This window comes from Lutra lutra, chromosome 15 (assembly GCF_902655055.1).
Source record: "Lutra lutra chromosome 15, mLutLut1.2, whole genome shotgun sequence".
In the NCBI taxonomy this organism is placed as follows: Eukaryota; Metazoa; Chordata; class Mammalia; order Carnivora; family Mustelidae; genus Lutra; species Lutra lutra.
In genome coordinates this window covers 23,138,778-23,153,843 of record NC_062292.1, presented here as the reverse complement: position 1 = coordinate 23,153,843, position 15,066 = coordinate 23,138,778, and the positions used below count along the sequence as shown (strand labels likewise).

General features: G+C 37.6%; 1 protein-coding gene across 5 annotated transcripts in view; it reads left to right on the top strand.

Annotated features, from left to right (window-relative positions):
• The window catches only part of AXDND1 (axonemal dynein light chain domain containing 1), a 104,251-nt gene that overhangs the window by 45,639 nt on the left and 43,546 nt on the right, over positions 1-15,066 (top strand). For 3 of the 5 annotated variants that reach the window (XM_047704435.1, XM_047704433.1, XM_047704434.1), the window contains exons 12-18: positions 2,511-2,631; positions 4,157-4,258; positions 5,537-5,700; positions 7,215-7,287; positions 10,197-10,431; positions 13,809-14,010; positions 14,864-14,957. In XM_047704435.1, coding sequence (XP_047560391.1) covers positions 2,511-2,631; positions 4,157-4,258; positions 5,537-5,700; positions 7,215-7,287; positions 10,197-10,431; positions 13,809-14,010; positions 14,864-14,957 — 991 coding nt within the window. The remainder of the gene's footprint in view (positions 1-2,510; positions 2,632-4,156; positions 4,259-5,536; positions 5,701-7,214; positions 7,288-10,196; positions 10,432-13,808; positions 14,011-14,863; positions 14,958-15,066) is intronic. The other 2 variants (XM_047704436.1, XM_047704437.1) reach the window with 2 other exon arrangements.

The window sequence follows — 15,066 nt, the reverse complement described above, 5'->3', positions numbered from 1 at the left end:
AGGTGCCTCTTCGGATCACTACATTTGTATCTTTGGGGTAGATATCCAGTAGTGCAATTGCTGGGCACAGGGTAGCTCTATATTCAACATTTTGAGGAACCCCCATACTGTTTTCCAGAGTGGCTGCACCAGCTTGCATTCCCACCAACAGTGTAGGAGGGTTCCCCTTTCTCCACTTCCTCACTAGTATCTGTCGTTTCCCGACTTGTTAATTTTAGCCATTCTGACTGTTGTGAGGTGGTATCTCATTGTGGTTTTGATTTGTATTTCCCTGATGCCTAGTGATGTTGGGCATTTTTTCATGTTTCTGTTGGCCATTTGGATGTCTTCTTTGCAGAAATGTCTGTTCATGTCTTCTGCCCATTTCTTGATTTGATTATTTGTTCTTTGGGTGTTCAATTTGGTAAGTTCTTTATGGATTTTGGATACTAGTCCTTTATCTAATAAGATATCTGATAAGAAGACATTTAAAAATATCTTCTCCCACTCTGTCAGTTGTCTTTTGATTTTATTGACTGTTTCCTTTGCTGTACAAAAGCTTTTTATCTTGATGAAATCCCAATAGTTTATTTTTTTCTTTTGTTTCTCTTCCCTTCAGAGACATATCTAGCAAGAAGTTGCTGTGGCCGAGGTCACAGAGGTTGCTGCCTGTGTTCTCCTCTAGGATTTTGATAGATTCCTATCTCACATTGAGGTCTTTCATCCATTTTTAGACCATTTTTGTGTATGGTTTAAGGAAATGGTTCAGTTTCATTCTCCTGTATGTGGCTGTCCAGTTTTCCCAACATCATTTGTTGAAGAGACTGTCTTTTTTCCATTGGATATTCTTTCCTGCTTTGTCAAAGATGAGTTGACCATAGAGTTAAGTGTTCATTTCTGGGTTCTGTGTTCTGTTCCATTGATCTATGTGTCTGTTTTTGTGCCAGTACCATATTGCCTTAATGATGACAGCTTTGTAATAGAGCTTGAAGTCCGGAATTGTGATGCCACCAGCTTTGGTTTCCTTTTTCAGCACTCCTTTGGCTATTTGGGGTGTTTTTGTTCCATACAAATTTTAGGATTATTTGTTCCAACTCTGTGAAAAAAACTTGATGGTATTTTGATAGGGATTGCACTGAATATTTAGATTGTTCTGGGAAGCATAGACATTTTAACAGTATTCTTGGGGAACGTGGGTGACTCAGTTGGTTAGGTGCAGGTCATGATCCCAGAGTCCTGGATTGAGCCTTGCTTCAGGCTCTCTGGTCAGTAGGGAGTCTTCTTCTTCCTCTGCCTCTCTCCCTGGTTCATGCTCATGTGCACTTTCTCTCTCTCTCTCTCTCAAATAAATAAATAAAATCTTTAAAAAAAAACCCACAATATTTGTTCTTCCAATCCATGAGCATGGAATGTTTTTCCATTTCTTTGTGTCTTCCTCAATTTCTTTCATGAATATTCTGTAGTTTCCTGAGTACAGATTCTTTGCCTCTTTGGTGAGGTTTATCCCTAGGTATCTTATGGTTTTTGGTGCAGTTGTAAATGTGATCCACTCCTTAATTTCTCTTTCTTCTGTCTCATTGTTAGTGTATAGAAATGCAACGGATTTCTGTGCATTGATTTTATATTCTGCTACTTTGCAGAATTCCTGTATTGGGCCTTTAATTCTTGTTGCAAAGTTAATATTCCTTGGGAGGAGGTGTTTCAAATGGCTTGTACAACAACTTTGTATTTAATCTCAGAAGCACTTTTAATTCTAATTTAATTCTAAGCTTTAGTGTAAGTTAGAAGGAAAATGTATATTCTGGTAAACATGAAGAAAAGATAGTTAGGAAAAAGGTACTTACTTGATTATACTTAATCTTTTAGCTGGTTGGTAGAGAATTTCTTTAAATCATATTCATTATATGTAATTTAAAGGTATAGTGGCTCATAACTACTGGTTTTTTTGTCTTTAATAAAGAACCCTAATTTGGTCACCTGGGTGGCTCAGTGGGTTAAGCCTCTGCCTTTGGCTCAGGTCATGATCTCAGAGTTGTGGGATCAAGACCCACAACAGGCTCTCTGCTCAGTGGGGAGCCTTCTTGCCCCTCTTGCTTTGCCTGCTTCTCTGCCTACTTGTGATTTCTCTCTATGAAACAAATAAATAAAATCTTTAAAAAAATTAAAAAGAACCCTAGTTCTATTCTGTATTCAGATTTTTAAAATTAGATATACTGCTGTTATTCTATGGAATACCATGTTGTGAAAATTCTAGTGAATAAACAATATGAAGAAAAGAGCTCAGAGCAGGAATAATATATGTAATTTTTTTACTTGAAATGAAATGTGACTTTTTTTTCTTCTATTTTACTTGGTATTAGTGGTATTAATACTTTATTAATACATAATTACTTTATGATAACTTTTAAAGGAACAAATTGCCTATTGTAGAACAAAGTTGTTTTTTTAAATGTCTAATATCATAATAATTATCCAATAAATGTGACTTCTCAAAAACAAAGTCTGTATATACTTTTTAATTTTTCTTTTAGGGTTGTAGAAGAATACCATGACTTATACACATTGCAAAGAGGAAGGATGGAGAGTGATATTAAACAGTTAATGGCAGAAAGAGATCTTTGGAGCTCAGCCACATATGAACTGGCCCTAAAGGTTGGTTCCTCTGGAATCATAACTCAGACTTCTTTTTTGACTGAATAAAGTTTTGTTTTACAATTTTCAATAATCTAGACAAAAATTTTAAAAATGAGGATGTATATTTAATTTATGAATAATGTAGCTATTATGGGCCTTGAAAAAGGAAAGTTACATTTTTTTCTTTTGTTTCTTCTCTATTAAGTACCTGGCTATTGCCAAGTTAAGGGATCTTTTTCTCACCAGAATCTATGAAGTATGAGCAAGAATTCTTTTTCTGTTGTTTGTGAAAAGGTTAAAACTTTAACTTTAATTTATGCTAATAATAAACTAGAAAAGTTGTTTGTATTTTTTTACACAGTGTAACCATATTAGGAGTATATGATTTTGGTTCTATTACCTTGGCATCCAAGATGACAAATGAGTTAAAATTTGGCAGTCTGTGGGCCACTAATATAATACTTTAGGGAAGTATCATAGTCCACAATATTCTATTTTTTGAAATGTTTGCTGGTTGGTGGCCTGTTCTCACACTTGGGATGTGATGTTTACTAAGAATTAACAGCACATTATGACCATCACCAGATTCAAATTTCTGTCTCATTTTCCTCTGGAATAGTCAGATCTCATCTAGGATATAATGTTTCATCCTGATGGAGAATTTTAAAATGCCATGTCAAGAGGAAACAATCATGATAGTAAATGTATTATATATTTTTAGAGGTAGTCCTGTTCAGTGGAATAAAGAAGATAAGTAAGTTTCTTCACTCTAGAAGTATTTTAAATAGAGAACTGACCCCTTGTAGTGGTTTCTGTGGAAAAATACTTTGAATTTGTGGAGGTTTTGTGTTAGCTCATCCCTAAAGTCCTTTCCAATAGGAAATGAGTGATAGCTAGAATATCACTTCCCTAAAAAAAGAACTTTGTCTCTTTTGTTCATGGCTATATGCATGGTGTCTAGAACAGTTGTTCATTAAATGACTATATAATTGATTCAATGTACTGGTGGTTCTCAAAATATGGTCCAAGGACCTGCTGGGGATACGTGAGACCCTTTCATTAGGTGAAAACTAGTTTCATCATAATATTAAGATGTTATTTGCCTTTTTCACTCTCATTTGCATATGAGTGCATCAAAATACTATTTATGTTAATATATATTGGATTTATTGTTACGTTTAAGTGAATTAACAAATATATATTTTAAATAATTTTAGTTTTAAGTTTCAATACAGAGAATATCAAGTAGATATTATGCATATAAATGAAAGTTCTTTGGAGTCTTCACTAATTTTTAAGAGTATGAAGGGGTTTTGAGATCAGACTGCTTGAGAACCTCTGCTGTATACTTCAGTTTGATTTCAGTTTAGTAGGTTTAGAAAACATGAATTTATGATTAAGATTAGCTCATGATTTAAACAAAAGATTGTGACTGAATTAGTGATTCAATGAAAAATTGATATTTGAAATTGGTTTGGGTTTAATAAATCACAGTGGTTTATTAATGTCTTAGATTCCTCATTTTAGTACTTTTTTCAAATAGGTAATTGAAAAAAATAGAGTCATATTGGCCAAAAGACTTTACCTCAATGAAAAAGGTTGGAATAAATATACTAAGCATTTCATCATAATGCTGTCAACCAAGGTAAAGCTCAATTCACTTACATTATAAGAAAAGAGACTCTAGCCTTTGAGGGTATAAGAAGACTTTGCTAAGTTTGTAAATTTTAAATACAGTTTTGTATTTGCCCTTAATTGTGAGTGGAATGAAAAATCTAAGGAAATGTGAATAAATGCTCTTCTTTGTATTTGTCTTCTAGCCTAATTAAAGCAATTTAAATAATTTCTCTAAGTTAATAATAGTGCAAATATTATTTATAGACTTACTCTATTTGTTAGTATTTAAACTGAAAAATGTAAGTAGCTGTGTTCATTGATGTAGTGGTATTCTTGATCCATTTTATGCAATTTTATGCAAAAATTCAATGAGCACACTTGGTTGAAAAGGAGAGAAGTGTCATTTAGTGTGTTTCTAGAATCATACCATTTACACTAGTCATTTCTTTTTTTTTTAAAGATTTTATTTATTTATTTATTTATTTGACGCAGAGAGAGATCACAAGTAGGCAGAGAGGCAGGCAGAGGCAGAGGGAGAAGCAGGCTCCCCACCGAGCAAGGAGCCCCATGTAGGACTCAATCCCAGGACCCTGGGATCAAGACCTGAGCTGAAAGCAGATGCTTAACCAACTGAGCCATCCAGGCATCCCTCATTTCATTCTTCTTCTAAGATTTTATTTCTTTATCTGAAAGAGAGAGAGAGAGAGAGAGGGAACATAAGCAGGGGAATGGGAGAGGGAGAAGCAGGCTTCCCCTCTGAGCAGGCTGCCTGATGCGGGGTTCGATCCCAGGACCCCCAGGATCACAAGCTGAGCCAAAGGCAGATGCTTAAAGACTGAGCCACCCAGGCGCCCCCTCATTTCATTCTTATAAAAATCCTTTGAGATATATATTAGGGTCTTTATTTTATGGATTAGAAAAATTAATCCTAATAAATAACATCCTGTAAGGTTACAAAGCCAATAGTTGGCTAGGATTCACATTTGGTTTTGTTTGGCTTTGAAATTCCTGTTCTTTCCAGTGTACCACACTACCTCCCATGAATGTCACATGGGGAAATTGGGCTCATGTTGGAAAGGAAAAATATCTTGTCTCCAGTATTTTATGTACCATGGAAAATCCACCAGCAAAGGAACTGTGTGATGTTATGATGATATTTTGAAAGAAGAATACCTTCTCAATTTTGATCCATTTTCCATGGACATCTCTAGTATTATAATATTAATACACTAATTAATATTATTAATGCATGCTGAGAAGTATTCGTTATGTGAATGAGTGGTTTGATTCCATGCGTATTACCTAGGACACTGCAGACCTTGCCCTGTTGCAGAAGTTGACACTGAAATGGAGAAGCTCAATGAATAAATTTAAAAATGAAGTGGAACAAAATGAAGAGTCTACAAGGGAGAAATTGCAAACTATTAAGGATAGTCTTACCAAATGTCAGGAGTTCCTCCAAAATGACGGGTGGGTCTACAAGAATCCTGGTTTTCATTATGCTGTGTCCTGTCTGATAACTCAGTCCAATTCTTTCTCTCTTTTTCTCTGCCTCTCTTTTCTCCTGTGATGACTCTAACATTGATTTGGTCGGATAACTAGGAGCCCTTCCAAGGCTGCAGTCCTGCTAGGAGCTTGAGTGGTTCTGTGGTTTCCGGTGCTAACCATCTCTCTGGTCCATCCTGCTCCTTCTACCCTCTTGCTGCTGCCTCTGTGCTGTTCAGCTGGTTTCTTGTTTTCTTCTTTTCTTTTCTTTTTCTCCTCTTCTCTTTTTAAAAAATCACATCAACTTATGTCATTATTATTGGAGCCCCTGAACTTCTTGAACCATCTACAGATTCTATAGCATAGTGCATATGCAGAGAAATAGAATCAGTGGGTCGCCATTATAAGGTGACTGATTTTGTTGGATATTATACTTTGTAGCAATTAGAGAAATCTGACAGGGGACAAGGCTGCCTATAAAGTACTTAAGCCAAGGTGGGATGATTAAATCACAGCCAAAGTTAGTGGGAATCAGGACTTTGAATGCAGGCTTGATTCAGTGATTTCTAAGGTTTTGTGGGGTGTTTTTTTGTTTGTTTTTTTGTTTACTTTAAGATGTTCTGTCTGTTGAAGAAAAATGTTTAGGTGCCATTTCCATTTCAAATTGAGGACAATGGTTTCGATTTTTCAGCTCCTCTAAGGTTTCTGAGTTAGCAGAGTTAGAAGTTCTTGAAGCTGAAGCTGGCACATATCCAAGCTGTTGGCTGCTGCCATCCGTGTTTGCTGACTAGGCTGGGAGGGGAGCACAGGCCAGGCAGGGATTCTTTTCTCTTTCTCTTCAGAAACTTTTATCAAGAGGTTTCTCCTTGTGAGACTTCAGAGATTTTTTTTTTTTTTTAAGATTTCATTCATTTAGTTATTTGACAGAGAGAGACAGAATGAGAGAGGGAACATAAGCGGGGAAGTGGAAGAGGGAGAAGCAGGTTTCTGGCTGAGCAGGGAGCCTGACGCAGGGCTTGATCCCAGGACCCCAGGATCACAACCTGAGCCATAGGCAGAGGCTTAACAACTGAGCCACCCCGGCACCCCAAGACTTCAGAGATATTAAAGGAAACTTTCTTACCAAAAGTTGGGGCTCCTGACCTAAATGTTGCATCTTAAATATTCTTTAGTCTTCCCTTCTAATTACAAGTTGTTTTGTCTGCCTATTCAACAGGAATTGCTCTTAAGATGATCTAATTTTGGATGGCCAAAAGGGACCACCCTTTTGATACTCGCATGATTTCCAACCCTGTAACTTGATTGCTTAGGGCTGGTTGGAGCCTGAAAGTATATTTATGTTTGTAAATGTAAAGATGAATGCTTATGAGGATGGAAGGCATGTTTGAAAACCCTTCAGGAGAAACCCAATATTGTTCTGTAGTGTATGGATTCATGGTTTTCTTTGTTGATACATTGTTCTGAGAGCCTGCTCTTACTCCTTTTCCTCCTTCCAATAGAAAAGACATTTCATCTCTTAATAAAGAAAATACATTTGAATCAGTTATTGCAGACTTCAAGCAGTGGCAAAAGGTAAGACTCTCGTAAAACGTTTGGTGATCAGAATGCTGTCTGTAAGCTTGCCGCTCATCGCCTACAACTGAGTCACACCTCATCCTTTCAAAACGCCATACTGTGTTTTTTGAAAGACAAAGAAAACAGCAAGATTCCAGGGGCTTTAAAAATACACCAAATTTTTTTCTTTTCAGGTCTACTTCATTTTTTTTTTTAGAGATTTTATTTATTTATTTGACAGACAGAGATTACAAGTAGGCAGAGAGGCAGGCAGAGATAGAGAGAAGGGGAAGCAGGCTCCCCGCTGTGCAGAGAGCCTGATGTGGGGCTCCATCCCAGGACCCTGGGATCATGACCTGAGCTGAAGGCAGAGGCTTTAACCCACTGAGCCACCCAGGCGCCCCTCTATTTCATATTTTTGAGGCAAATAAATTTAGGCTGCTGGGAAAAACTGGGAAATGATAGTTGGGTGGCAGTGAGGGTAGTTCTGATTTTCTCCTCTAATCAACAGATGTGACATTTGTGCCTCTCCCGTACCTTCCTTCTGTCTTAAGGACAACTTGGACTTTTAAAATTCATATGATCTTTTCATTTCATTTTATAATTTTTTTAAGATTTTATTTATTTACTTGACAGAGAGAGAGAGCGCACAAGTAGGCAAAGCAGCAGGCAGAGGGAGAAGCAGGCTCTTCACTGAGCAGAAAGCCCCATGCGGGACTCGATCCCAGGACCCTGGGATCATGACTTGAGCCAAAGGCAGCTGCCTAACCAACTGAGCCACCCAGGTGCCCCTCATACCATCTTTTTAAAAACTTGTGGTACAGTATATTCATGACATCACATTGACCATCTTAGTCATTTCTCAGTGTATAGTTCAGGGACATTAAGTACTTTTACATTGTCGTACACCCCCCACCACCATCCATTTCCAGAATTTTTTTGTCTTCTTGAACTGAAACTCTACCCATAATACAAGAACCCCCTCTATTTCCTCCTCCCCCAGTCCCTGACAACCACCGTTCCACTTTCTGTCTTTCTAAATTTGACTATGCTAGGGGCACCTGGGGTGGCTCAGTCGTTAAGCATCTGCTTTCGGCTCAGGTCATGATCCAGGATCCTGGGATCAAGCCCAGCATCCAGGTCCCCACTCAGCAGGAAGCTTGCCTCTCCCTCTCCCACTCCCCCTGCTTGTGTTCCCTCTCTTGATGTCTCTCTCTCTCTCTCTCTGTCAAATAAATAAATAAAATCTTTAAAAAAAATTTGACTATGCTAGACACCATATGTCTGGACGTATCCATAGTATCCACCCCTTTGTAACGGGCTTATTTCCTTCAGCATAATGTCCTTAAGGCTTGTCTGTTTGGTTGCCTGTGTCAGGATTTCCTTCCTTTCAAAGGCTGAAGACTATTCCGCTGTAGGTGTATACTACACTTGGTTTATTAATAACATCTCCTTAAAAGAGTTGGAGCTTTGAAAATAGCTTTCATTAATCAAATTACTATAATGTCATAGCAGGCTGACAAAGGAAACCATGTAAGATATTGAAATACCTCCAAAGTGAGTGTCAGACTCAGCCTGACAAAGTCTCCTCCAGATCCCAGGAAGCTGTTTTCTTATCTTTTGGAAAGACAGGAGCAGAATAGTCTCAGAATTGAAGATGTTTGTCGTCCTGTTTGTATGTAGCAGGTTTAGTGACTGTTTATCCGGCAATTTTGACATTTCATGATAAGACTGAAAAAGAATCATGCAGCTTTATTTCATAGGAATAATAATAATTGGCCTTCATTAAGCACTTACCCTGTTGGGCTGGACGTGCTTTTCACACGGTGTGGTACTTTTCACCGCAACCACCTGATGCAGGTTTTTTATTCCCAGTCTCACAGACGCGAAAAGGAGGCTTAGAAATGTTAAGTCACTTGCCCAAGTTGTCTATAAATGATTAAGTGGTGGAGTCAGAATGAGTCCAGGTCTCTCCACCCCCCAAATCCTTGCTCCTAATTGCTCTGCTACATGGCTTCCTGTACTGATTACTCTTTTTGAAGCAGGGGTGATTCGTTTGCATTATCTGAATCACATATCTGTCAATTACACTTTGTTACAGGACTTGGACTCCGGGCTAGACAAATAAAACACAACCTATACATTCTAGCAACTTTCCCAGTCCAGTGGGGATCATGTAAACAGATAGGTGATATCCTCACCGAAGCAGGTAGTAATTAAACATGCTCAGCTCTCTGGTCCTTATTTGCTTGTTATTAATTTTTACCCATATAGGATTTAATATAATTATTTTCATCTGGTAAAATATGGGTTATCTTACGGGGTATTATAATTAACCTAAATTCACTTTAAATTTTTTTTTTAAGATTTTATTTATTTATTTGACAGAGAGAGATCACAAGTAGACAGAGAGGCAGGCAGAGAGAGAGAGAGAGAGAGAGAGAGGGAAGCAGACTCCCTGCCGAGCAGAGAGCCCGATGCGGGACTCGATCCCAGGACCCTGAGATCATGACCTGAGCCGAAGGCAGCGGCTTAACCCACTGAGCCACCCAGGCGCCCACTTTAAATTTTTTTTAAAGATTTTATTTATTTATTTGATAGAGAGAGAGCCCAAGCAGAGGGAGCCACAGGCAGAGGAAAAGGGAGATGCAGGTTCCCTGCTGAGCAGGGAGTGAGCCTTGGGGCTTGATCCTAGGGTCCTGGGATCGTGACCTGAGCTGAAGGCAGACACTTAAATGGCTTTAATTTTGAAAATAATAATAATAATAATTTTTCATGTCACATGAAAAAATTGTATGAACAAGTAATAATAGGGTATATAACTCTAAAATAATTGGCAGTCATTGAGAAATAAGGATCTTGGGTAGACTTTGATGAAATCATTAGTGAATAATAGTCTAATTTCCTCACCCCCTTTCATTCTCTAGGTGTTAACTGAAGATAAAGACAAGTATACTGGGTATTTGCTGGTGTCAAAATATGATTCTCTCAAGATTATTAAACATTTACAGGAAAACTGGACCGATATTGGGTTTGGGATATTGAATCGCCACAGAAGTATGGAGGGGGAGATGCCACCAGAGCTACAGTACATGCAGGAAATTGTGAAAACCATAGGAAGACTCTATAAAGAATTTGAAATAAGAATAAATGGGGATAATGGTAAGAAAAAAACAATGACATGTTGTTTGACATTATAAAGCATTTTAATCATGATGATTATTTGTAATACAATTAATATTTAAAATCTAAATAATGTTACATACAGTTTTAAAAATCAAACAAGGGGCGCCTGGGTGGCTCAGTTGGTTAAGCGACTGCCTTTGGCTCAGGTCATGATTCCAGGGTCCTGGGATCAAGCCCCGCGTTGGACTCCCTGCTCAGCAGGGAGCCTGCTTCTCTCTCTCCCTCTGCCTTCTGCTCTGCTTACTTGTGCTCTCTATCCCTCTGTCAAATAAAGAAATAAAATCTTTTTAAAAAAAACAAATAAAGTATTGAGCACTGCTTCTTTTCTTTTTTCTTTCTTTCTTTTTTTTTTAAATCAGAGCGAATGAGAGTATAAAGCAGGAGGAATGGCAGGCAGAGGGAGAAACAGGCTGGGATCAGGACTCGATCCCAGAACTCTGGGATTTTGACCTGAGCTGAAGGCAACCATTAACTGGCTGAGCCACCCAGGTGTCCCTGAGCACTACTTTTTTTGAGATATAATTCATATATAGTACAATTTCCAATTTAAAGTATATAATTTGGGGATGCCATGGTGGCTTAGTCGCTTAAGCATCTGGCTTCAGCTCAAGTCATGATCCCAGGGTCCTGGGACCGAGCCCCGAGTCAGACTCCCTGCTCAGTGGGGAGTCTGCCTCTCCCTCAGTTCATGCTCTCTCTGTCTCTCAAATAAATAAAAAAAATCCTTTAAAAAAAAGTATATAATTTGATGATTTTGAGTACATTCATGGACTTGTGCCACCATTATCATAGTTTTAAATACCCACCCCCAGTGTATGAGGGCTCTGATTTCTCCACATCTTTGCCATCACTTGTTGTCTGACTTTTGATTCTAGCCATATGAGTGGGTATGTAGTAGTATCTCATAATGGTTTTGATTCATGTTTTCCTGATGACTACTGATGTTGAGCATCTTTTTAAGGCTTATTAACCATTTGTATATATTCTTTGGAGAAATGTCTATGCAGATCCTTTGTCCATGTTTTAATTGGTTTTTTTTTTTTTTTTTGTCTTTCTGTTACTGAGTTGTTAGAGTTCTTTATATACTCTATATACAAGTGTTTTTTCAGCTATATGAATTGTAAATATTTTCTCTTACTCCATGGGCTGCTTTTCATTTTTTGGATGGTGTCCTTTGCAGTCCAAAATTTTAAATTTTGATGAAGTCCAATTTACCTTTTTTTTCTTTTTTTTTTTTTGTTTGTGCTTTCAGTGTCATATCTTTGAATCCTTTGCCAAATTTAAAGTCATGAAGTTTACCCTTATGTGTTCATCTAAGAGTTTTGTAGTTTTTGCTCTTATATTATGATATTTGACCATTTTGAGTTAATTTTTGTATATAGTATGAGGTAAAGCCTTCTTTTGCATGTGGATATTCAGTTATCCCACTACCATTTGTTAGAAAGACCATGTTTTCCACATTTAATGGTCTTGACATTCTTGTCAAAAATTAGTTGACCATGGATGTATGGGTTTATTTCTGGACTTTGAATTCTATTCCATTGATCTGGATGTGTGTCCTTGTGCCAGTACCAGCTGTCTTGATAACTTATAGTAGATTACTGCCTATTTCCTTCAAGGAGTTTTATGGTTTCAGGTCTTACATTTAGTCTTTAATCCATTTTGTGTTTATTTTTGTGTATGGTGTAAGACAATGGTCCAGTTTCATTCTTTTGCATGCAGCTGTCCAGTTTTTCCAGTTTATCAAAGAGATTGTATATATCATATATACTTGCCTCCTTTGTCATAGATTAATTGACCATATAAGTGTGGATGTACTTTTTGGTTTTCTGTTCTGCTCACAGTTAATTTTAAAATTCATGCTGGATAATCTGGTTCTCCTATAGGTCTTTTTTTATTGTCTGTATTTTGTCTTGACTCTCAAGAGTCAATTCTTTTCACATTCTTGACTGTTTCTGATTGATGTTGGACATTGTATGTGAGAAATCCTAAAGATAATCTGAGACTCTGAATGATACTGTATTTCATGAGAATGATGACTTTATTCACTGTGTCATGTGTTACATAGGAATCCTTCTCAGCTAGGCTGCCTGGCTAGCTCAGTTGGTAGAGCATGTGACCTTGATCTCAGTGTCATGAGTTCAAGCCCATGTTGAGCAATGGAGCCTACTTAAAATTAAAAAAAAAAAAAAGAGAATCCCTCCCAGTGAAATGTTTGGGCAACCCTGGTTCATTGACTGGCACTATTGTTCAACATAAAACTACTTCATTGGGAAAACACAATCTTAATTATCTATAGCATCAGTAATGTAGTTAGAGATAAGAAGCTAATAATTCCCATGAGAATATATAGTGGGAAGAGAAAAAAATGAAGTAGTAAATGGTTTAAAATAAATGAAGAAGTCAAAATGATGAATGAATAGTGAAATTAACAGATCATTTTGAATACTCATAAGAGATCAAAATTTCCTGATGAAGGCAGTAAAATATTTCATTAAGGACAAAAAAAGTTTGGTTTTTAACCATTTCTCTTTATAAATCTCTAAGGTGGGAGCATTTCTTTTCTTTTTTTAAAGATTTTATTTATTTATTTGAGAGAGAGAGAGAGAGAAAGAACACAGAGGAAGAGTAGGAGGGAGAAGGGGAAGAAGCAGACTCCTTGCTGAGCAGAGAGCCTTATGTGGGACTCGATTCCAGGACCCTGGGATCATGACCTGAGCCAAAGGCAGATGTGTAACTGACTGAGCCACCCTGGTGCCCCTAAGATGGGAGCATATCATCTCTTATTTTGCAAATGAGTTAAGACAAAAGTATAGAGGTGATATTTCACCATGATTTCACAGTGAATTTGTCAAAGATTAGGATCCAGACTCAATCCTTGTTCAGACCAAAACAATAAGCTTTATGAAAACCTGAACAATGACCTAAAAAATGACTCAAGTGTTAAACCATTCTCATTTCTGTTATTATCTACCCTATGATCACAAAGGAGCTGCTTATCATCATTGTCTTCTTAACAGAATGACTGAGTGAATTAATAACTGTTACAGAAAACTGTAATTTGTAGTTTCTGCATTTGGTTCTCAGCTGAGAAGACAAGAAACTTAAGAGTATAAACTGTCGTCAAAGAAACAACTAGTCCGAGAGTCAGAAAAGCACTGACTGCACTGTGTTTATTTACTGAACATTTGTTTAAGAACTACTCTTTGCAAGGTTCCCTGCTAGGCAAACTGTAGGATAATAAAAAGATGAAAAGAAGATAAGCCCCTCCCCGTTGGTATTTTTGTAATTTATTATTGTAATGGTAGACTTATGAACACTTTTTAAAATTAGTACTTTCCTCACTTTTCTAGGTATATCTAAAATTCTTTCAAGTTTGGTTAATTCTCTAGAATTCTGTTCTTTCAAGTTGGTAAATGGCCTGCAGTTTCCTGAAATGCTTCATGAAGAATGGGAAAGACTTAATGAAAAAGTTAATGAAATGAAATCTCAGTTAGATGCATCGATAAACATTATTGGTACCATTCCTCAGTATATGGATGTGGATTCTGGCCCGTAAGTTCCCACAGCTTTCTTCTGGACAGAAGGGAATCCTCACTTCTCAGCTACATTTTCCCAGTACCTAGCCTCAGCAATAGGCAGCTGGGGTCATGTAAGAAACCTTGGAAGTCCTGTGCCTCTCAGGAAGAAAGCCCTCCGACCTCGAGGTGGAGGGCTAGGGAGGGAGTTCTGTGTTCTTGGCTGCAGCAGTCTGGGGTGGAGTTTCGCCTCACTGAGCTGAGAGCTAGCCTTGTTTTAAATACCATTGGCTCTTCTTAACTTTCTTATTGAATTTTCATAGATTGTCTTGAACACGTGTTTCTTCAGTTGCTCTTTGTCCTTAGGAAGTTTCCAGAGGCTTTCAGTGTTTTGGTTTTGTTTTGTTTTTTAAGTAATTCTCACCAGCCTCACTTGGTGGGGGTGGGGGTTGGGGGATGGGGTAGAGGGGTGCGGGGGTGTGGGGGGGTGGCACGGATCAGCTTTGCTCCTCACACTTTCATATTGGAAATTGATCTCTTGAGAATTTCAAAATTCATTCTTCTCACTTTTTTGGCCTCATTGCCTAGAAGTGAATGTAAAGGCTATGAGGGTGAGTTTTTTTAGTAGAGAGCTAGCACCGAATGTAAGATTTACCTTGTTCAAAGTGCATAATGCCAGTTGCTACCTGCCCAGGGTTAGGAAGGCTGTGATAATGAGTAAGCCATTATACCAGGTAATTCAGGGCTTTCATTTCCCTTTCTCTGAATTCTCAAAAGAGTTGTCAACACCAACATTTCTAGGTCCACCCAAATAAAACCTTTTCTTTTAGTTGATAGACTTTTATACTCTAAGTATATCTCATATTTATTTTACTTGATTTTTCCTTCAGGGTACTTCAAGCACAAATATTTAACATGATTCAACAATGGCTTTTGAAGATAAGCAATGAGATTAACAATGGTAACATTGAACTTCAGCGCCATGTATGTACTTATAAGGGTTTGTGAAATTATATTTTGCCTTGGCTGGGAGTTTTCTTCAAGGAGAGACTAGGTCATGCCTATCCAACTGAAGCAGGAGTTTAGGAGGACA